Source organism: Blennius ocellaris (genome assembly GCF_963422515.1).
Source record: "Blennius ocellaris genome assembly, chromosome: 21".
NCBI classification, from domain to species: Eukaryota; Metazoa; Chordata; class Actinopteri; order Blenniiformes; family Blenniidae; genus Blennius; species Blennius ocellaris.
Genome location: NC_137670.1, coordinates 5574039 through 5595648, shown reverse-complemented (window position 1 = coordinate 5595648; position 21610 = coordinate 5574039). Strand labels below are relative to the sequence as shown.

The 21610-nt window shown below is 44.3% G+C and overlaps 3 protein-coding genes across 4 annotated transcripts; 1 reads left to right on the top strand and 2 right to left on the bottom strand.

Annotated features, from left to right (window-relative positions):
• Window positions 1-491: 491 nt before the first annotated feature.
• Window positions 492-5003, bottom strand: prph2a (peripherin 2a (retinal degeneration, slow); the record flags this gene model as incomplete). The annotated part of the gene is made up of 3 exons (XM_080516681.1): window positions 492-695; window positions 2900-3146; window positions 4423-5003. The coding sequence occupies 3 exons, from the start codon at window positions 5001-5003 to the stop codon at window positions 492-494; spliced, it is 1032 nt and encodes a 343-aa protein (XP_080372807.1).
• Window positions 5004-7381: 2378 nt separating this feature from the next.
• Window positions 7382-8494, bottom strand: tbcc (tubulin folding cofactor C). The gene has a single exon (XM_080517626.1). It carries the CDS (start codon window positions 8484-8486, stop codon window positions 7485-7487), a length of 1002 nt encoding a protein of 333 aa, XP_080373752.1. The 5' UTR covers window positions 8487-8494; the 3' UTR covers window positions 7382-7484.
• A 2224-nt stretch (window positions 8495-10718) lies between these two features.
• bicral (BICRA like chromatin remodeling complex associated protein) lies at window positions 10719-20200 on the top strand. 2 transcript variants are annotated; one of them, XM_080517339.1, is made up of 12 exons: window positions 10719-10740; window positions 12705-12769; window positions 12945-12990; window positions 13226-13274; window positions 13432-13497; window positions 13777-15067; window positions 15176-15213; window positions 15325-15362; window positions 15467-15612; window positions 15695-15789; window positions 15874-15976; window positions 16063-20200. In XM_080517339.1, the coding sequence occupies exons 3-12, from the start codon at window positions 12950-12952 to the stop codon at window positions 16509-16511; spliced, it is 2316 nt and encodes a 771-aa protein (XP_080373465.1). In that variant the 5' UTR covers window positions 10719-10740; window positions 12705-12769; window positions 12945-12949; the 3' UTR covers window positions 16512-20200. The 2 variants fall into 2 exon arrangements, with proteins under 2 accessions (XP_080373465.1, XP_080373466.1); XM_080517340.1 differs by lacking the exon at window positions 10719-10740 and adding an exon at window positions 11000-11277.
• Window positions 20201-21610: the final 1410 nt, after the last annotated feature.

Sequence of the window (21610 nt, the reverse complement as noted above, 5' to 3'; positions counted from 1 at the left end):
GAAGCTTTGCTTAATAAACCACAGACACGAGAAATCAACCAAATCGATTCATTTTTCTTTTTTTTTTTGTGGTGACATTTTGAAATCCTTTGCAAAGGCCTGGCTGTATGAATTTATAGGGCTGGGAGGCTCAAACCTTAAATGGCTCATTTGCAATGGTTAATGTCAGCCTACATCTCTTTAAAAAAAAAAAAAAAAAGACATTTTGTGAAGTGAACTTGGAGCTCGAGATGGATTTCTTTGGTCGACTCGTCCTACTTGTTATCACTCTATGCATGGACGTACAGGTTGTTTTTTTTTAACCCAAGGAGTCCTCGTGATGAGTCCTTTTGATTGACTTCAGGAGCAAATATGTTGGGTAGTAAGAGCCTACAAAACAAATGTTGGTAAAAAAAAAAAAAAAAAGAAAGAAAATGAAATGGTAATCTCACACGTCCCCTCTGTATCCTCGGCGGGTGGGAGTGGTGTCAGTTTGTTCAGGCGGGTTCAGCTCAGCTCCCCGCAGCTGCTGCCTCTCCGCCCTCCTCCACCTTGGTGCCCTTGCCCACGGACTTCATTTTGGCCATGATGTCGGTGAACGTCTCCTTCACGGTCTTCTCCAGGATCCAGCCCTCGCTCTCGCTCTCCGGATCCTCCGGGTTCGCCAGGTTGGACAGGGAGCTGTCCACATACTGCAGGCCGACGGTCACGGCAATCTGCGGGACGAGAGAGGAGGAGAGAGAAAGAGAGATGAATGACGCCGTGACCTCGGCTCAGTTCTGAGAACATTTCTCCTTTGGAGCAACTTTTATACTGATTTGATAAATTTCGGTTTGGCACATCTACAGTCCGCCAGAACACAAACAGAGGCAGACATAGCGATGCCAATTGTAATCTTTAAAATACGCTGAAGATGGGTAAAGGTATGCGAAAGCAATTAATAGCCTGGAAATACTGCATCGATGATATTATTTCACTCCTAACGGGTCAATCTAAAGAACATGTGTGGCCCAGAGGGCGTCCAATGGTCAGACCTGCTTTAGGGTTGTCGTTTCTAACTCACGCTGCTAAATCATCAACTTCTCACGTCGCAATGAGGTAACATAACAATAAAATGAGTCACTTTACACCATCATTTAACTGTAGATCATGGACAATTCAACGACTTTGTGAATAAAACTCTTCTCAGGAGGAAATGACATTTGATGGGTTCAGTTTTGCTCCTTAGTAGAAGGGAATGTCTTCTTGTTGTGGGATATTGAACTGTAATACATTGAGAAAATAAACTGCACACTAAATTGTGTCATGTAGGAAACACTATGAGGTGACGTCAGACAAGTGAATACCACATATCGGAATGTTTCTGTGTGTTGAAGTGTACAGTCAATATTACTTAAAAGATAATCAAACATTTAGGAAACAAATAAAACAACATATCTACTGTCTAAGAGCAACTGTATGAATAGAGATGACTGAAGATGGAGCTCCAGGAAGTGGGTCTGTCGTTGCTTCCAGTAGATTAACCCGTTACCACTTCCCTGAGCCCACCATCTGCGCTTGCGTAACTACTGGTGAATCTTGGGATTCCTCTGACCGCGAGTCTGATCAGCTACCAACGTGTCACCCAAATCCACGTTTTCAGAACGAGGATTTGTCCGCTGGGTTTCCGGAACGCGGACGATCAACTTGCTCCATTCACTGTCGCCTGGAGTCTCATCTGCGTGATAGCAGGTGAGTCGGCCTCGATAACAGCGGCAGATGTTGGCGGTGGAAGCCGGGGGAGAGAGTCGAAGAGGGAAAAGACGCCATGTGGCAGCGACGGGATTACCCTTTGGGTCTAAGCGGCAGGTGAGATGCTGTTGATAAGCCGCACGCCCGTCCATGCCAGAGGTGGCACAAGGTAAACCCAACAGTAGTGCAGGGCGAAAGGATATTTAGGTAAAGAGGATAAGAGTTGTTTGGGAAAGAGGTGCATTAAGTGGATAGTGCTTCTATTGGGAGGGAGGAGGATGGGAGTGGAAAGTAAAGAGAGCCTGGACGTGAAGCCAAATGGGTAAAGGCTGCGCGGTTCCTTCTGTCAAGGCCAGTTGAAACGTTTCACCAATCATGCTGCCATGGGGAAACACTGCTTTGTGGCTTAGTGAGTCGGCACTATGCTAATTACAGATATTAACCTATCGAAATGGAAACTGAGTTTAAAATCTCTGTTTATGTCACTGCAGTTACTTCTAGTCGTCGGACCTGGGAGGAGGAAACACAGTGAGAATGTTCTTCTTTTTTTTTTTTCCAGGTCTGATTCTGGACGTTCCCACTGCTTGTGGGTTTTCTCTGGGTATTTAACTTTCCTTCCGCAGTGTAAATATAACCGAATTAGAACATCTGAATTGTGAGTGTGGACGTCCGTGAAGGACTGGGTAACTGTCCAGTGTGCAGATCCATAGATAGATAGGCGGTCCGGTTGGTATCCAAGTATAAAGTTTACATTTCAACTATTAAATTAGGATTTAAATGATTCTAATAATTGCATATTTAAAGAATTTGAATGGAAGAGATTTCAATAGATTGTTTGATCAGAAAAACTAAGGAGCAATCCGGAAAGTTTATATCAGCAATCCAAACTCCTGAATCAGTAAGATTGTCTCTAAATGGCTCTTGTGATGATTAGGATGGATTAAAGATGAACCCCACCAATTCTCTGGATGCACATTAAAAGCTACACCCAGCTGAATGTGAGAGTCACACTTTATATATATATATATATATATATATATATATATATATATATATATATGTATGTATTTCCCTCACATCAAATACGACTGATCTAAATAGTCCTGAGAAAGAGGAAGTAGGGACAAGCATGTCACGGTGAGTGGAGCAGGAAGTGGCGTGTCTGTGTTGAACCCCGCGTGACCCTGACCTCCAGCATGACGACCAGCACCACCAGCGCGCCGATGGTGTTCATCATGCCGCCGTAGTAGGACAGCAGGGCGTCGCTGCAGCCGCGCTTCCACACGTTCAGCTCCTCGGTGTAGTGGTCGTAGCTGTAGTGGGCGCTGTTGTTGATCATCTGCAGCTGGATGCAGGGCCTCGGGGAGCTGGGGTTGCAGCAGCTGAACGGGACGCCGTCCATCAGGTACTGGCCGTCCACGTTGCTCCCGATGCGGCTGAGCGGGAACGAGGCACAGCGTGTTATGATGGGTTGGAGGAGACGGCGGAATGAGAGTAAAGGTCACAAACCGGTTGTTCTATATTTGTGTCATAAGTGGGCTAAAGACCTCTTGAAGTGTAAATAGCAACTTCATGGTCGACCTTCACTTTCGCAGAAGAGCTTGGCACGATTTTACATCGACAGTGCTGAGTCAGCATCTCTGCGACACAGGTTGAAAACAATAATCCTTTTAAAAACTAAATACAACCACTTGCGTACAATAATCCAACAAGCAGCACTTCATTATCTCATCACGTCTAAGTTCTTGATCTGATCACTTCAACATGACAAGACTGATTATTATTATTATGATTCTGAATTAGTTTTGATGATCTGCACATATTTAGAGACAACAAGGTGTAAAACGACTGCAACAAAAGGGAAAACAGCAACACAAATGTGCATTTTTGGGTCAGCATTCAGTCTGACAAGTAGATTCTAGTCGCAGGAAAGAAATTTGATTGGATCACAAAAAAAATAAAGGGTCAAAAATGAATCAATGACATCCATAAAACAAGCAGCACACAACACTAAAATGTACAGTCAAGAAGTCATTACTAATTAAAATGATGACATTTCAGACGATATGCCAATGTGAAAGCCTAATAGAGTCTTGTTATTGTTTCAAACACTCGCTAATACAATGACTCCTGGAGTCACGCCAGGATGTCTGCTGATTGAACTGGACACTGATTCTTGAAGGACAAGGACAGGGCTCAGTAATCCTGCAGATTAAACACTAACAAAGTTTCAGTGACTAAAACTATTTACTCAAAAGTTTTTGCGGCACAAACTCTCCGTGGCGGCAAATGCAGTGAAGGAAAAGATGACCACAGGACTGTGAATATGGGTTTGACCTTACGTGTGCTAATTTGACCGCATCTCTTTGACCCTCGCTCCTTCCTGTCCCTACTTACTGAAGCCCCTCCCTCATAAAACTGTCCAGTAACCTCCAGCACCCTCCAAGCTCGCCATTGTAACCTTCAGCTGTCACCAGTTCGGCGATGGTAATCCCCAGTGGGAGAAAGTAAATAATTCACCTGTTGTGACCCACCTACACCTCAAATCCAATTATACTGACCCCTAAAGCCCCCCACCTGAACAGCCTCCGAGTGCACCCGCACTCAACGGCGACCCACGCCTCCTTTATTTGCCCTTAAATCACTACTGACTGGAAATGTCATAAAACACTTGATTTTTTGATGTTTTTTTTTTTTTTTCTTTCAACTTACTCTTTGACTTCTTTCGCACTGAAGTCCAGGTAGCGGTTGCTAACCCACTGGATCTCAAACCAATCTCTGAAGTTGTCGTTTCCGCAGCATCGAAACTCCATCTGCATCAGGTCCAGGGTCCTCTTCATGTAGCAGCGTCCCGGCGTGTCCGTGTCCTTGTAGTACCTCATGCCGTTCCTCAGTCCCTCGGCCAGGGTGAACTGCAGCGGGATCCTCATCAGGAAGCACATCAGGGCCGTCAAAAGCAGCAGGACGTTGAAGACCACGCAGAACACCAAGAAGTTCTTCAGCATGGGCTTCCACTTGACGAACTTGGTCGGGTCCAGCGAGTCGTAGCAGACTTTGCCCCCGAAGGCGTTGATGCCGCACGTTATTAGGCCCATCAGTATGAGCAGGTTGGGCAAAAAGTGGCTCTCGTTGTTGTCCATGAGTTCTGAGCGCTTTCGCAGCTCGATCTTGAAAAACAGGCCCATGCTGAAGACCAGCACGCCGGCCATCACCGCGAACCAGTACATGAACCAGACAGTCTGGGCGAGCTTCACTCGCTTCTTCAGGTCAAACTTGACCAGCATCAAAGCCATCGTTCAACCCGGGGACGTTTCCTGGGCGGGAAGAGAAGAGGCAGGTTAAAAAAAAATAAAATTGAAATCCCAGATTGCCCTTCAATTTTAGAAAAGTGCTCCTGATTATACCAACCTGTTTTCCTGTGTCTTTGATATCGCGGAGTCCTCTGGCTGGTCCAATCGGACAGGGGAGTCAGCTCAGCCTGTAATCCATCCCACGGTCAAACAAGCAGAGACGAAGGCGTGAGGAGGACCCCGGGGCAACACTGGAGCCTTATTTCTTCAAAGTTTCCTCCTTTCCCATTGTGCCAGACGCTTCAAAAGTCATATCCCTTCAGTTTTCCCCCAACTTTTGCCGGGTTTGTTTTTCCACACCTCAGCGCACAAGGGTGAGGCTAATCGAGATGCTCCGTTTTCCAGGAGAGCCGCGGGATTGCTGAGGATCCTCATGATTAAACTCAAAGTTGCAGTACGTCATGCTAAGCCCCTGTAAGCAGCCTGATCCAATTTGCAGAAATCCCTCCACACAAGATGAGCCTGATCATAAGCCGCTGCTTGAGGCCATAATTGGTTTGAATGCTCACGTGGTCACGGCCCGCCCCGATCGAACGCGCCGGGAGCTGCGATGGCCTCGGCCGACAAAGATCATGGTCATGAAAGTGGAGCTAATAATGGAGCGTACACATTCACAGGTCTACAAGTTCAACTCGAACCGGATGTCTTCACACTGGAGTAAAGGGGTTTGCGCTAATGGAGCTCCAGTAGCCCACTGACAGAAACACAAAGCCTTCCAAGACACGGAAGAACCGACTGGGGGGGGGGGACAAGACAACAAATAGAACATGAAGTCACACATAAATAAATATTAACATGAGATGGTTGTGGAAAATCCCCTTCAACCGTTACAGCGCTTGTTGTCTCGGCAGTTATTATCAGGACAGTGTGTGGCGCAAACAGAAGCCAGGCTCTTTGCCTGGGTGATTTCTATTCCCAGTCCTGGCGGATGAACACGAGAGCTGCAGAGTTCAGTGTTTGCCAAATGCAATTAGAACAATTATTGCATGCCTCTCAATAACAACTTAAACTGGGAAAAAGCCAAAATTTAGTTGGTTTTTTTTCTGCATTAAGCAACAAAATGGTATGTTTTGCTAAAAAAAAGAAGCCAAAAGTCATTCAGAGGCTCTGTGCCTCATCTCTATTGCCATTATTCACTATTGTATTGTCTCAATCTGTTGCTTTCATCCTTGCATTGAGCTTTCAGAAATACTCATAAATTAATGGACACTTCTTCATTGCATTCTACAATGTTAGCATTTTTTAATTGCTTTATTATACATTAATGTATTTCCTTAAAGCTACATTATAGTATGCAGCATATATTGTCTATGAATCATAAACAAGGCTGTGTACATTTTGTCAGAGCAATAAAAATTCAATTTAAACATAAAAGTCAATGTTTTGAAATTTATTAATTTTCTTTTGTTTAAGAAAAATATAATTTTTTATCAATATTAATGCAGAAAACAAATGCTTCTGATTAAAAGCATACACTGCTTCCATAGCTTATCTTTATCCATTTTTGGTAGCAGGTAGTTTTAAATATTTAGCAGTTTTCTGCAAAATTTGCATAGATCTATATAATCAGTTATCCTGAATTATATGGTTTAAAAATTATACTTTGAATTTGTGATAATACTCAGACAAAACGAATTATTGCTATACAAAGTGAAAAAGTACTTTGAAATACAAGTGTTTTGAATCCGTTCCTTACTTTTATTTTCTTGTCAACAACACCATTGATCCTTAATGGGATTAAAAGCCTATTGGGCTGATCAGGTAATTGAAGGCACCACGACTGGGACATTGTTGAACACCAGACAAATACAAAAACCACAACAGTCCCGTTGTACTTTGTCATTTTGCTTAGTACGGGCACAGTATTATTTGGTTTTTAAAAAATTATTTTACAAGTCTATCAATTGACATATTCAATTCAGACAGAGCCATGTTCTGCTATTATATTGTTATTGTTGAATTCGTCAAACCAGTCATTAATAGAGATGCCTCATTTAGGGCAGCAGCTCAAACCTTTATTTTACCTTTGTCATTTCCTCTGATAAATGCTGTGGACATCCATCAGCTGATTTGATAGAATATTAGTCAACACACCCACTGACAAGGACATATGAAGCTGGATAAGAACGTTCCATGTCTAAACTCCAATAACCACAATAAACTCAAGCAAACAACTGCTTCAAAATTACACAGAACCCATTCTATAGAATATAAACCTTGAAAAATGTAAACTCATTCAAAGCAAAAACAGTGAATGCATAATTTTTTAAGGTACATCATCTTTATTTCAGCACAATTAAATACATAAGTGCAAGTTCGGTTTTGATAAACAATGGCAAAAACGGTGCGCATTCAAACTAAATAATGTTAATCTGATGCTTTGATTGACATCTCAACACTGTAAATTCAACCACCGGGGTCTTGTCAAGTGTCCCAGTTGTTTCTTCTGTCTTCATCTGGAATGACGGTCCAGTTCGGCGACGGTTTTCCTGCAGCGAGCCAGTTGAAGTCATCCACCTGGGTCCAGTTATTCCTCTCCCTGTTGAGTCCAGACACGGCAAAGTCCTCCTCCAGCGCGGGATAAGACCAGGTGAAGGGGGCGAAGGCCACGCCGTGGCAGTCCTCGATGATGGCCCGGCTCGTGACGTGCAGGTACACCTGTGTGTCCCTGGTGTTGTGGGTCCGCAGCTGCTGACAGGGGAAAGCCAGGGTGCTGTCCCTGCAGTGGTCTATGAAAACTGAACTGGCCACGGGCCCACAGAGGATCTCGCAGCCCTCGATGTGCTTCAGGTGGAGGGTGCTGGGGGAGCCAAACAGACGCACCTTGCAGTTGGTGAGATGAGTCAACAGGACATCCTGTTTTTGGATTTCCTCAGCAGTCATGGTGATAAAGTCATTGCTCTTGTTGGAGAAGCCACACTGCTCGGGCACCACTGCCGCTCCGCCGACCTCTGTGCCGCAAGCGTCTGGAAGTTGTGGCGCTGGTTCGGCCTGTGTTTGGACCTTATCGGCCGCTTTGGCTCGAGCTCTGAAGGCGAACTTCTTCTTTGGCAGGAATTCCTCTCTGGACTCCTCGAGAGAGGCTTGGAGTTTCTGCAGAGCCGCCTGGGCTTTCCGCAACTCGTACTGGGTTAAAAACAACACGCTGTCGTTCAGAAACTTCTGCAGCTGCGTGAGTCCGGCCGTGGCCTCCTCCAGGCGCTGGGTCACGGTGGCCCGGTCCGCCCCGGAGCAGCCGGACAGCAGCTCCTCGATGGACGCCTGCTCGCTCTGGAAGTTGCGCGAAAAATACTCGCTCTTCTCCTCGGACACGGTCCAGCTCTCTTTATCCTCTTTTCTCCGCTCGACACCATCTATCCTCTCCTGGTTCCGTTTCTGAAGCCTCAATTGTATCTTACCGGCACCGGTTTCCACAGGAGCATCCATGTTGTTAGGTGTTTGTTCTTCGTGGGATTACCGGACGTGAAAAAACCGTTTCGCGCCACCTGCTGCATGGGAGGTTTATAGCATTGAACCGTACCGTCTTCTACTTCTTCGGTTATTTTATGGCGGTTGGCATACATGGTTGGGTGCATTACCGCCACCTTCTGAATGGGAGTGTGGACCAAAATGGCTTTCAGTCTAAATCCTATTTACTAACCATTGTTTTTTTTTTTCTAAAAATCTGAACATGTCCTTGTATAGGATGTCTTCCGAGTCTTTAGTAGAAAAACAATGCATTTAATTGCAGAATATTGTGCAGTTAGTTACTTTTTAGTCAATTGACAACACTAATACATGTCTATATCTCCTCCATTAGGCATGTTCAAAGTTCAAAAGACATTAAAAAGCATACAGCAAATCAGGAATGTCCTGAAAAAGCTACACATTTTGATATTTGAATGGGTCTAATCAGTTAAAGATTGTAGGAGGAAGACATCAGATTAATAATGACAAAGATTTTGAAAAACAATAGTGTTTTAATTTACAAATTTGTGATTGCCTATAATGCCTATTCGTATTTGTTTATGTGTCACACCCACCCATTTTTGTACAAATGATTTGATTTATTTTAACATTTTAGGGAGTTTATTATTATTTTGAGTAACATATAAATCACACTTTTATATTTCTTTGGTGTTCTTTTATATGGTAAAATTTCGACTAGATATTTTCATTGCTTCAGAAGTACACATGCACTTTGTTTTGTTCAGTGTTTTGCTCAACAGCTTCAGAAACCTGGACAGGGTGGAGTAGGGGTGGGGTGGGGGTGGGGGGTGGTAGGGTGTCAAACCCACAATGCTTGAATTGAAAGACAACTGAACCGCATATTTGGAATTTCACATTCCAGTACAGTGGTGGCCTAGGTTAGAGGAGTGGGCTTGTTTTCACTGGTTGGCATGTTTGATGTTCCACATGTTACCGCTGTGGCTCCCTGTACAAGGCCCCTGACCCCCAGCAGGCACTGTGAATGCCCACTGCTTCCAGTATGTATAATTAAGGTTAACTATAAATAAAGGTTCAGGAAGTATCTGAAAAAAAAAAGAAAAGAAATTAAAACTTTAAATTAAAAATTTAGCATAGCACTATTTGATGTTCTATTTGAAGTTCCGCTGTATGTGAGCCCTGAACTAAAATGTGTTTGACACCTACTTTAGAGCCTCATTTGGTGATTTCTTGGTTGTTTTGGTTTCATCCAAGACATTTTCTTCTGCTGAAATTCATGTGACAACTTTATTTGGTATAAATCTTACTTTGGTTGCTTATGTATTTAGTATTTAATGACATTTTCAATGCCAATCAAGATGAAACTGGCCTGTTTTGGATATAGGTCATTTGTGGTTGGTTTGGTTCCAATTAAGACATTTCTTCCACATGGCTAAAACGGAATGTGTGTAAATGTCACTGTTCTGGCACTGTTGAACACACTGCTGCTACCCCCCCCCCCATCTAGGTCTCCTGTACCACTATCTGTCTATCTACAGCATATTCTCTTGTGTGCACCTATCCTAACTGTCTTTCACTATTTGTACAATGTGGATTATTAAAGTCTGACCTAATCTAATTGTGTGTTCAATTTTTTTGTTATAGATCCTACTGGGGCTCCTTTTTCAAAAAAAAAAAAACGTATTTTATATGTAATTATATTTTCATGCCACTCAAGATAACATTGTGTGTATAAAATGTGTTTGACACCCTAATTTTAAATTTACACAAGTTTTTTTTTTTTTCCGGTTGTCTTGGTTCCATTTAAGACATTTCTTCTGCAGAGAACCACGTGGCCATTTTATTTGAACAGGACCTGGCTGTGGTTGCTCATGTTTTTTTTTTATTTTTTATTTTTTTAATTTAAAGATATTTTGATGCAACTCAACCAGAAACTTAACTTTTCTCATACCTGAGCCAAATCAAGGTGTGGCTCCCTCCCAGGCCCGCCCCCTGCTGTTGTTAAATGATTGATTCTAACCACAGTTACCTGGAAATTCACTGGGATAGTAAAACAATTTTTAAATAAATTTAAAAAAAATATACATATCGTAGGAATAAGAATGTTTAATGTGGTTTGTGCACTTTCCGTTGAAATGTATGGGGTGGCGAGTTCGCCCCTGAGGACTGCTGAACTCGGTGTGTGCACTACCCCAACAACCCGTGCGGCCATGGCGAGGAAACCCCGTAGACAAGGCACTGCTTTTTCATGACGGTGAGTTTCCCTTTGAGTGTATTATAATTTTGTGATAAAAATTTCAAGGAAAAAACACACACAGCCTCCTTCCTCCCTTCCTTCAGGGAGGGAAGAGAGTCTGAGCGGAGAGAAAAATCTATTCGAGACAGAACAGGGACACTGAGAAAATATATGAGTGGGAGAGGGAGAAGAAGGAGGAGGAGGAGAAGGAGGGGGAGCAAATTAAAAGTTGCCAAATGGAGATATTGGGTTTCAAGAGGAGTGAGACAGGAGTAAAAAAAAGGGTTTGCCTCGTCGAGTCGTCTTTATGTTATGCTAATCGGGATAAATATTTATGGCTCGGCCGCGGTTCGCTCCTTCTCGCCCTTTCCAGCGGCTTCTCGTCGACGTTTTTTTTCCAGCCATACCCGCGTCGCCGACACCGGGGCTAGCTTAAACCCAGCGCAGGCCGGCTGGTGGAACGCACGAAATGCGGCGACATGGCGACACGGCCGCCCCGAGGACCGCAAGTCGGACACGGAGACGAACGCCCGACGGTCGAGCGCGTCGCCCCGGGTACATCCGCGCGAAAGTGGCCGTTTATCTCCTCCTCCGCGTCGAGGACAAAACGAAGCCTTCCACCCCCTCCTCGACCACGGAGGAAGAACGAGCTGCGCGTCTGCGTCGTCTGTTCCTGCTTGAATGCGATTATCTTTTCTGTCGATTCGGTCTATTTTTGGAAATAAAACTCGCCGGCTGAACATTACTCGTCCTTTTTCTTTCGTTCTTTTTTATGTTTTTCTTTTTCTGGTGGGGGTCAGCGGTGACTAGCTTCCGCCGAGGCGGACATGCTAGATCAGAGCTCGACGATTTGAGGAATTTTTGTTGTTTTCGTTGCTCTAAACGCTCGGATATTTCGAAATAAGTCGCTTTTGTTGAATCGAAACAAACGCAAGACGAGTGCTTCGCCTTAAAACCAGTCGAGAAAATCGACACGTTTCGTTCTTTTATGTAAAAAAACAAAACAAAAAACGTATAGCTCACGGTTTTTAAACATTGCTTTACCAAAATAAACCGTTGAAGTTGTCGCGTCTCTGTCAATTTCTCCAACAAAACAGCGACGTTTTTCTCGTTTTTGATTAATTTAACAGTCTCGTGGCTCATCTCACGTGTTTTGTAATAAAATGCAATTTGATCGTTTACTTGTCTCAAGAATGCCTTCTTTTCTATCGAACGTGAAGCGACAACAGGCTCACAGTTTGTCGTCAGACGGAATGTAATCTAGAGTTGGGATTAATTAGTTTTACTCCCCAGTATCTCTTCAGTGGTGCAAACAGTCTTTGTTCTCCCTGAATCAAAGATGGAGGCTGAGCCTGGTTCAGCTCTTCAGGCAGCCTGCAGCATGGAACAGCCATTTTGTAGCAGGAATACACAACAAACAAGTTTCCCAGCACTGGCAGAACATATATCCCAGCCTCGCACAAGATGTGTTCAATATGTGTACATCCCCGATTTAAGCAGTATTGTAACAGTTTTTGAAAGTGCTCCAAATTGCATGAACAAAACAACTCAATAGCACTCTTAAACATTCACAAATCCCCTTTTAAATCACACGATAAGTCCACCGGTGTGATTGTTCTGTGTCCCATTTCAACTGTAGTGCTGAAAGCCAACACATCTTTCAATGTAACAAGCTCTTGTTGGAGTTATTTACACTTGAATGCCCATTTTCACTGTGCAGACACAAAAGACAACCAATGTGGGACAGCAGAGGAGGGTAAATGGGTGGGAGTTTGGCGAAGGAGGGAATGAAGGCCATCCTGTCCTTATGCACTGGATAACAAACATGCCCTCCCCTCCACTTTACTTCCACACCCCTATTTCACACGCTCGTCTATTTTCTGTGTCACATACTGTACATCACTCTCAAACACTCACTCCTCCATCGCATCATTTTTATTTTTTTTTGCAGTTTCACTAAAATGTAGTTTCTCACCCTGCAGCCCAGCCCTCTAACAGGAAAGAAAGGGTGTTACATGACTGAATCCATGCTTCCTGCTGGAAATCTGTGAGTGTGATGGTCTGACTGCAAACATACAACTCAGACTTGTTTGAAAGCTTACAGTGCACACATAACTTCACATAGGGAAAGCAGAAGAAGCTATAAAATCAGCTGATCAATTAAAACATTCACATTTAAATCCTTCTATATCCTCAACTGCTATCCCTTCATACTTTCACAGGTGTCATGGATGATGAGGACGATCGCCATCTTCTGGATATATTAGGGTAAAAAGTTTTTAAAGCATGATTCCCAACACAAATAAGAGGAATATGAGTTAGTTTAGGAAATATTTCAAAGCCTAAAATATCTGCAAACATGACTGTTGTTAAATTCAATAAAAAGAAAACAATGTTTTCCACAAGTTATGAGCTACTAAGTATTTTTGGTCAGTGAACTCGATCTTTAGGACACGTTGAAGTGGTTTACCTCCTTTAAAGTCTATTCTTTCCCCCCCGTCAGCGATGTGGATGCACTCAATGATTATCTCCATGGCAACAACAGCAAGTCTGTGAGTGACTCTTGCAGAACATTTTCATTCATTCAAAGCTTCTTTGACTAACCTCCCATCTGCACATCAACATTGTGTGTACATTAATGGACTGTATTGATGCTCTGTAGACTACAGTAGTTTGACTTTTTTGTTTTGTTTTGTTTACCATGTGCAGATTGAAGAGGATGATGTAACAAATGCAGCTTATGGGTCAGATGGATCATTTTTCACAAATGACACAGTGAGTGTACTGATGATTACCTGGAGCCGATCAGAGCATAAGCAGATTATAGTCTTTGATTGGAGATGTGGTTATTGACTATGGCTTAGTCTTTGCGCAGTGTTTTCTCAGGCTTTTTAGAGGATAGGAGTAGAAGTGTCATTGGTCAGTGTCCAGTCACACGAAAGTTTTGAAAGCAGAAAATTTCCTATAGATTCTTAGTAACAAAAAGTTTTTGTATTTTTTTTCTCCTATTGTGAAGCATATTGCTCACTTCCTTTTTGTGGTGTATCCCACCAGACCAGCTCCAACACCGGTCTCAAGGATGGCTCTGCGACGATGGACGAATTTGGAGACGATTCAGCCGAAGCAGGCCTCCAGCTCTCTGGCAGCCTCTCATTTATCGAGGACGACTTGGGGTCTGGCAGCTCCCCTGGCGGGGTGGATCTCGGCGGTGAGGACCAACCCTTCGACATCCTGCAGAAGTCCCTCATGGAGGCCGACATCACGGAGCAGACGCTGGCCCAGGAGGCCCTGCTGGACTCCCAGCCTGCTCCCACACTAGTGCAGGCTCCCGTCCCCTTCTCCTCCCAGCTGGTTTCTGGGGGTTATGGAGGCGGCGTGGGTGTTGTCACCACAGCGACAGCTGCTTTCCCTGCAGGCCAGCTCCTGCAAGGAATGTCCCCACTGCCCAATGGCTCCACCCAGCACATCCAGGTGTTGGGCTCGTTTGGAGCCACGGGTAGCGTGATGACTCTGAGCAACTTGGAAAGGACTCCGCAGATTGTGCTGAGGCCGGGTGTGTCTGTTGCTCCAACGGGGACTGTGACTGGGGGGCAGGTGTTTGCCCCTACCCAAGGGCAGGTCGGCTTGCCGTTCAAAAACATCCCTCTTCAAAACATCATCATTCAGCGAGGCCCGGGAGGAACACAGACACTGGTTCGACCAATCCAGCCCAAGCCCCTTCAAACTGGAGCCCAGACCGTCTACAGCCTTGGTCTTCAGCCCACTCCTACCACCATGGCCAATGTAGTGAATGCTAACACCGGCCCTCCGGGTGGACAGTATGCAGCCAATGGCTCTATCGTTGTGCAGCCGCCGTCAGAGCAGCAACAAATGCAGGCCCAGCCAAACATACAACCTGGACAGTTCCTACTCCCCAGCTCATTGGCGCTCACTCCGTCCAGCACCGTTCCCAACGGCCCCGCAGACCCCAACTCCAGCGCCCTAATTGCCAGTCAAAACACAGTGCAGATCGTTGCAGGGCAGAACTTTACCACGCCGGCAGGGGGTCAGTTAATTTTGAATCAGGGAATAGTAAGCGGGAGTCAGGTTGGAGGGGGCGCGACACAGACATGGACTGGAGTTTCGTGTGCAAGCTCCGTCCCCGTTCAGACGTCGAGCGCGCCGGGGCGACTGACTCTGGTCGGGCCGGCTGCAGTCGGGATTGGTAACCAAGGCCAAGTGTCTGGTAGTCCTGTGCAGCGCCTGCTAGTGACTCAAACTCAAAACTGCACTTCTCTGTCACCTTTACCTGGTAATGTGATGCAGGAACAGCAACAAGACTACAAACATCTCGGCAACATCCACGGTAAGAAACGCTTCTACGCTATTGCATGACGGTTCCTCGTCTGTTATATTTCTGCACGCAGTCTGCTGTACTTTGATCTAATTGCTGTCTTTGGATGATTTGTCCAAGTAATGAAAACCATGCCAGCTGCAGCACTACATCCTGAGGTACGCAAGGCATTTGTGTTACTTGTTCAAGTACATTTTATTACTACACAAACTGACAGGAAATATCCCAATGGAAATATAACTTTGCACACTTTCCTCTCTCCTGCACAGAAGAGGCCCGTCCCTCAACCACTTACAAGAGCAGAAATGTGAGTTTGTTTGACTTCACACATTTGTCAAGTTGAGTGAAGTGCTCCGAGTTGGTTCGTCATTCAGCCACTGAATCGACTCATAACTTGTATTGTTTTAAAAGGATTTTACAACAAGTGAGGCGGGATCACGCTGGAGTTCAGACACCCGATGGACGTCCGTTTAGAACGATTGACGACGCGCTGGAGCGACTCCTGCCGTACCACGTGTTCCAGGGAACGCCACCCAGCCAGGACGAGTTCTCACAGGGTACGGACCGGAGATACACGCACATTCACGGTGGCGACGCGGAAAAGTAGCTTTGTGTCATCGTGTTTTTGCTCATTTCCAGTGGATGACGAGTTTGAGGCAGTCGCATCGCAGGTACTGAATCGGACTCACGCCATGGTGAACAAATACAGGCGGCTCCTCATGGTGGAGGCCGAGGTGGGTGCATGCGTCCGTGCACATTCACCAGTGTCGTGCAACGACACGCGCCGGATTAACAGGTTTCCTCTCCTTTCCCCGCAGCGTTCCAGTCCGTCGTCAGAAATAGTGATGATCGACCGGACCTTCAACCAGGAGGAGCGCGGCAACCTGACACAAGACAAGCGCATGGTACTCGTGGATCCAGGTACTAAGAAATGAGCCGACGTAAGGTCTCCTTTGAGCCGAGGAGTTTAGTTTTTGTTGCAATTATTTCTTTATTCCGTTTTGCAGACAGCTTCCTGGAGGACTTCTGCTGTGGGATGAAGTCCAAGCTCTTCCAGGACCCTCCCCCTCCTCAGTCGGCATCTATTTGTAATTGGAATCGATCAGAACAAGACTCCACAGAGCCGCCATACAGGACAGACCCCCAGCCCGGGTACGGCGACCCCGGAGGGGGGGGCGGGGCTGGAGGAACGGGTTCGACAGAGAGACCCCTCCTAACGTATTTAGAAAACAAGAGTGCGCTGGAACTGAAGAGACCTCATCAGCACTACGGCGCCGGCGGCCTCCCGCAAGGTAAACCGTCGAGTTTCGCGGCGGCGTCGGGGGGGCAGGCGCACTACCAAGCGTCGCACGACTTGTCCCCCAAGCCCCCGCACACACCTCAGCTCAGCTCGCCTCCTCACTCCGACACAGATTCTGCCCTCGAGGCCGCAGTCAACAGCATCCTCGAATGTTAAGACTGACGCTTCGGTTCAACCCAAACCAATGGTTTTTGTACGTTCGCTCAACTTCTCTCTTTTTTTTTTTTTCTGTTTTGAATCCTAAACTTCTCCTGTGTGGAGAGAGGTTAACTCTTCTTTCAGGTCTATCCTGTTTGTGATACGCAGTTATGTAGCATGTGTGTAGTTTTTTTTTTTTGTTTGTTTTTCTTTGGGGGTTGTTGTGTTGGGGGGGGGTGAACAGAAGCACTTACCGTTACCTATAAATAACCGGGAATGTGTGCAATGCCCACGGACTAACAGATTCAAAAATGTTGTTTGATGTCTTTTAGCGTTCTTTTTAAAAACTGCAGTCGGGCTTTGAAAGAAAAGAGTTCTCCTCTCTTTTTGCACCAGTGTATGATTTGTGCCAGTTTGATCTCCCGCTCGCCGTATGGGGGGAGGAGGAGAAAAAGGAGGAGGAGGAGGGACAAAGTGATGACTCTGTGCCTGATTCTAGGTTTTTATATGGAAGTGTTTACATGAAGAAGTTCTATTCAAATATATTATTTCACTCATTTTCTTTTTCCATCACAAATACGGGCAATGCGCTCACAGACTTTAGTACAACATGTCGAAGGCGACCTGTTGTATCCAGTTTCGAGGGTTTTTACGATTACAGTGTCTTTAAGTAGTCATAAATATTCTTACCTGGCCCGCTGATGGACATAAACTTAGTCCTTGGTAATTTGACACCAGCCTCGTCATCCATTTAAGCTGTGCCTTTTTGTAGGGTGAAGTCAAACTTCAGCTTGTCCGGACCAGCTGTCAGAAGAATGAGAAGTTACTTTAACAAGCAGTTAACCTCATTATTTCACGTGAACATTTGCAAGTTAGAGCATAACGGGTCTCCTTTAAGACGACCTGTGGTTCCTTGGTGTAGATTTTCTGTAGAAACACATTCTCACGGACAAGTTGCACTAAAGATTGTTCGAGGGCGAAAATGAATTTGAATGTTTGGAACAGAACCAAAACCTACTTGCCTGCTCTCGGCTGCCTGCAACAAGGACAACCTCTTTCTATGACACTAGAAAAATCTTCATACTACCGTAGTCACATAAACACACTTTTCTCACATTTTCTTTCTTTCTTTCTTTTTTTTTTTATACCTTAAAGGTATGCAAGTCCCGACACACAGGACAAATCTTGATCCAAACCACTTTAATAGTTTTACAGTGAGTTTGTGTCAGTTGAGCTAAAAATCCTCAGATTGAGGACGATATGTTAGAATATTTTAATTTAGATTTTTTTTTTTTTTTTGATATTTAAGGAATAGCTTTTGAATACAAAAAGACTGCTTGTGTTGTGAGGTGTTAAAAAAAATGCCACATTGATTGTTGTTCGTCTGCCTTCTGCATATAATTATATTTTGAGCATATCTGTATAAGTTGGTGAGTGTGTTTGTGTGTTGCTCTGCATTCACACACACACACACACGCACACACAGACCAACGACTAAAATGAAATTGGATTGTTGGACTTTTTTCTCACGTTTCCTTTGTTTCACGCTCTCATCAGCACAACCAAAATTAACAAGAGAGACTAGTCTCGTCCAGAATCCACCTTGAGATCTCGTTTGCTATCGGCCGGGGGAACAGCGGCTCTTTACGACGACTGAATATGTCCACTTTTTTTTTTCCTTTTGTTTTTAGTTCATTGTCAGAGATAAACTTTTTACTGTGATAAATCATTTCAATGAAGAATTTAGTCCAAATTGCTTTTTTTTTTTGGGGGGGGGGGGAACAAATGTTGCAGTGTGAGAACAAAAAGGATCTTCCGCCAAAACACGGGACCAAAGCTGAGGTGGAACTTCTGAAAAAGCTGGCAGGGTCCATTCTGGATCGCACTACCTTTCTCCTACCAACACCGTCTGTGAAATGTGCTTGTTAAATAGGGTACTGTAGTCGACTGAAGGCCTTTTTTTTTTTTTCTTTTTTCTTTTAAACGGGGATAGAGAACCCACGTTTCTTTTGTTCGAGTGCCAGTGGCCATCGCAGCCTGCCTTTCTCTCTGCCTCGGCCCTCCTCGGTCTCCCACACCGAGGAAGAAACTGGCACATTTCCAATGACAAAACGAGGGTCAAGTGAGATTTTTCAAGTGATTGCTGCAGGATTCTGTGCCTCCATCCACAAGGACATTTTAGGACATATCGGGCAATGGTTGATCCACATTGTGTTCTCTGGATGCATATCCTGCTCTCTCTCTCTCTCTCTCTCTCTCTCTGTCCTTGTTACTCATGCAGAAATTTGTTGTTTCTGCCTGCATTTTCACTATTGTTTCACGTCCCATTTGACTTGTACAGTTTGTTGTTTTTTTGTATAAAACTGAAAAGTTAAATGCAAAATATTTATAATTTTTGTATGGAGTAAAAAAAGAAAAAGAAAACAAAAAAAAAACGAATGTGGGGGGTGGGGTTGAAAAAAAACTCGAGAAAATTGAAATTATTTTTTATTGTGTTATGTTAGAAAAAAAAAAAGTCATTTCTTCATTTGTAGCTAAAATGTGTGTTCACTACAGCAGCGGCGGAGACAATAAACTGATTTTGATTACAGTCAAGAGTGGTGCGGTTCGGCTCAAGAGCCTCCTTCCGTCCCTCCATTACAATTCTGAGAGGGTTCACACACTGGCGCTGGCGGACGAAGCATGCATAATCTCATCATGTGACAGAGGAAGCATTTGCAAAAGAAAAACAGATTTGTCAGCCTCCGCTATCCACAGATAGCATCTTTTTTTCACGGATCCTGACGTCGGGACATTCGGATTTCATGTTTCTCTTCGTCGCGGCTGCCAGGGCGACACTTTATCGCGTTCAAAATCTACTGGTTCCCTTTAATCCTGCCTGCTTGTGCACAAAAGAGCTAAGAAAACCCTGCATAGCAGAGTTTTAGACTGCACAACCCCCAGAGGGGCGGCTGCACAGCACAGCAGCGACACCTGGTGGACACCGAGGGACTCGACGTGGGCCTGAATCCTTGAATCAAACTGGTTTTTAACTACCAACATTTAGCTTGGAATCAGTGCCATGAAGTCTTACTTCAAATGCACATTTAGTTATTTGTATAAATAAACACAAAGTGAAAAAAACCCCAACAAACTGAGCTGATTTCCCTGCGGGACAGAAAAAACATGCAAACTCCACACTGAATCCAAAACTGATATACTCGCTGTGACGAGATTTAAATGTGTGGCAGTTAATAAAAGTTCCAAGATCACAAAACCAAAAACATGGTTGAGAGGCATCTGTCACGAGAGCGCGAGTGTCAACACATTTCACTTGAGGGGCCACGCACACACCCATCTCATCCCAGTAAAATAGTGCCATAATAACCTTTCAATTTAAATCTTACACTTTTTTCATTGTTGTGATGCAGAGGATATGTGACGGAAATGTCTGTTTTCTGCAAAACCGCAAACGACTACAGAAAATACCTACAGTCTCAATATAAATCCAATTTTGAAATGTAAAAACGGGTCTCAGAGTTGTGTTCTGTCCACGACTCTTAATAAAATCTGTTAAAGAAAAACTATTTTTACAATTTGCTCTGTGGTTTGGCTGGACTGGAGCCTCTGGAGGACCAGTTTTGACCTGCGTTACATGGAATTGGCTTCACTATGTTATACAAAAGAGAACGAAAGCTCCTCCAAAAACAGTACAAAACGAAATAAGTTAAAATACAGTGACGCACACGTCAGACTAATCATGAGAGCCATGGCGGCGAGGATAAATGAGCTCCAAACAAAACAGCGCTCACATTACCGTCATGCCATTTTACAAACGAATCTCCAAAAATATTCAAACGGGTCCCAAACAACCACACGACAAAATCTCCTTGAGGTCAGACGCATGTTGGGACTAAAAATAGTAAATCCTGAATGTCCACTTTTCAAAAATACTTGAAATATTTGTTCAGTCTTATAAAAAAAGTGCTGAAAAGGAAAAAAAAAAGCTCACAGTCTTTCGTCTTGTAAATCCTGTGCAAATTCAACGTGAGGATGATTGATACCTAAAAACACTCCTGAATCTTCTTTGTGTCGCAGCATGAAGCTTCATGCCTCCTGGCCTCAGTGGTACTTCCTCCAGCGATCAAGCTCTGGGGGAAAAAAATAAATAAAAAAAGCCAAAACAGTCAAGTTATGACAAAATATTGAGTGGAAAGAACAAGGAAAGTTAAACTAATGAAATATCAGTTACATTTCAGTCATATCTTTTTTTTTGCATGATCAATAGCAGCCATTAGATTTAATATCTATATTAAGGATTATAAAAAAAATTCAACTCAATAGTTCAATAGTCAGACAAGATAGATAGATAGATAGATAGATAATTACTTTATTCATCCACGAAAGGAAATAGTTTTGTTGCAGCAATCTGGTCCATACGAATATTATAAAATACAATAGAATAGTAATAAAAAAAAATATCTGGGTATAAGACATAAAGTAAAGCACAGAACGGAACTTGGGCACTTAGAAATAACCACGAGATAAAAGCAAGATAAATAAATAGATAATATAAGTATCAGTGTAATTTAGTCCAGGTGTGTGATGATTGACGGAGGTAGAAGAGTTAAAAAGTCTTATTGCCGTGGGAAGGAACGATTTCCTGTAACAAGATGATTTGAACCAACATGGTGTAGATTCTCCTGAAGCACGAATTGTGATCCACGCACTCACTTGTGTGAGGGTACTTCCAGATGTAGCTCAGCACGCAGTATCCCGCCAACAGCATTCCCACGCCGGCCACGCCTCCTTTCTTCACGTCGATGTACCTCCTGTAGTACCACTGCCAGCCTGGAAGCACGGAGAGGAGAACATGAAGGAGAGGCACCTCCTGGTGGTTAGTAAGCGTTCCCTCCTGACCGACCTCCGTGGAGCAGCTCCGCCACCTCCCCGGGGCGACTGGGCGTCCTGCAGGCGAGCCACTCGGGCAACTCTCTCAGCGTCACCTGTCCCAGACTGCGACTGCGCTGCGTCGGTGCGGCTGCAACACACGGCAGACAATCAATACGTGCATACGTACACACACGCATGGGGAGGACCTGCAAACCACACACAGAAACGTCAGGTCAGTATTTGAA

What these genes read in the sequence shown, in the direction of transcription:
- bicral (XM_080517339.1), top strand. Translation starts at nt 12,950, where the DNA reads ATGGATGATGAGGACGATCGCCATCTTCTGGATATATTAGG. An exon ending in CATCTTCTGGATATATTAGG is followed by an intron (nt 12,991 to 13,225) that starts GTAAAAAGTTTT and finishes CCCCCCCGTCAG; the next exon opens with CGATGTGGATGCACTCAATG. An exon ending in CTGCAGCACTACATCCTGAG is followed by an intron (nt 15,214 to 15,324) that starts GTACGCAAGGCA and finishes TCTCCTGCACAG; the next exon opens with AAGAGGCCCGTCCCTCAACC.
- tbcc (XM_080517626.1), bottom strand. Translation starts at nt 8,486, where the DNA reads ATGGATGCTCCTGTGGAAACCGGTGCCGGTAAGATACAATTGAGGCTT.